This window comes from Emiliania huxleyi, assembly GCF_000372725.1.
Source record: "Emiliania huxleyi CCMP1516 unplaced genomic scaffold EMIHUscaffold_7756, whole genome shotgun sequence".
NCBI classification, from domain to species: Eukaryota; Haptophyta; order Isochrysidales; family Noelaerhabdaceae; genus Emiliania; species Emiliania huxleyi.
Genome location: NW_005196194.1, coordinates 1 through 1,316, shown reverse-complemented (window position 1 = coordinate 1,316; position 1,316 = coordinate 1). Strand labels below are relative to the sequence as shown.

At 72.5% G+C, this 1,316-nt stretch overlaps 1 protein-coding gene across 1 annotated transcript; it reads right to left on the bottom strand.

Moving 5' to 3' along the window:
* Positions 1-1,316, bottom strand: EMIHUDRAFT_471796 (hypothetical protein; the record flags this gene model as incomplete). The annotated part of the gene is made up of 3 exons (XM_005760169.1): positions 1,185-1,316; positions 821-1,116; positions 1-732 (listed from the first exon to the last, which is right to left on the bottom strand). Coding segments are annotated over exons 2-3 (942 nt in total), but the record flags the coding sequence as incomplete, so codon positions are not given.

Below are 1,316 nucleotides of genomic sequence, written 5' to 3'. Positions count from 1 at the left end.
CAGATGGTAGATGGCAAACGGCGGTGGCGCGGCGGGCGCCATCGAAGACGACGACGGCGCCGAACGCTTGCTGTGATGGGCCGTCGCCGGCGGCGCTATCGCGGCGCCGCCTCGCCGCAGCTCGATGGTGCGCGAGATGCCGCGGCACAGGTCCTCCAGCCACAGGAAGGCGCGTGACGTCTCGGGGTGAGCCACCTTGAGGACGCCCGTCGTGTACGCCGACTTGAGCATGGCCGGCGGGCCCAGGTCGACGCGCTGCCCGGGTGAGACGCCGATGACGGTGCCGAAGCGCAGCCCGACGAGCTGCGGTGCGCCGGCGGGCTTGCTGGCGGCGAGCTGTCGCATGGCGGCCTCGCGCTGGTGCATCGACGATGAGTACGAGTCGAGCAGCTCGGTGCGCACCGCCGTGTCCTCTCGCGCGCTCCGCTGGCCGGAGCCTTCGGTGATGGCGGAGGTGGAGGCGAAGACCAGCAGCTGGGAGGGGCCCATGCGCGACGCGAGCGCGAGCGGGTCGTCGACGTTCTCCGACAAGGTCTGTTCGCGCGTGTGCCGGTCGCACGCCGCCCGGCCGGTCAGCCCGCCGAGGTAGACGACCGCGTCGTACGCCGCCAGCTCCGCCGCTGGGATGCTTGCCGCGCTCATCGGCGTGATCGGGTACTTGGCGCGCGGCGGGCTCAGCCGCGGCTCGCGGTCATAACCCGTGACCTTCCAGCCGCAGTTGGCCGAGAGCACCTGCCACCGGTCACCAAGGGACGGTGAGAAGGGAGGGTAGGACCAAGGGGAGTGAGTGAGGAGGAGGGGGAGGGTTGGCCGAGGCCACCTCGTGCAGCCGCGAGCCAATGTTGCCGCCGGCACCGATGATGGCCACCGACGGCGCGGCGCCGCCCGTCGCGACGCACGCCTCCGACGCCCTCCACGGCTTGGTCCGCCGCCCGTCGCGCCCGCCCGCGCCGCCGTCGTGTTCATGCAGGCCCTTGCCGGCGGCCGGCGCCGCGCGCAAGAGCGCGAGGAGCAGGGCGACGTCCCGCATCACAACACATCTCGAGCGCTTGCGGATGCAGTTGTCGCGCGCCTTCTTGGCGCAGAAGACCAGCAGCCCGAGCACAAGCAGCGTGCCTGCACGCCGCCGGCACAAGGTCGGTCGTCCCGAGGCGGGCGGGGCGGGCGGGCGCGGGGGAGGGCACCGACGGCGGCGCCCGCCAGCTGTGCGATCCAGTAGTCGGCGGCGCAGATCTGGTACTGGAGCGGCACGCACGCGGCCGGGTAGGACGCGAAGGTCTCGTGCACATCGGCGGCGCAGTAGAAGTGGTTGGGTT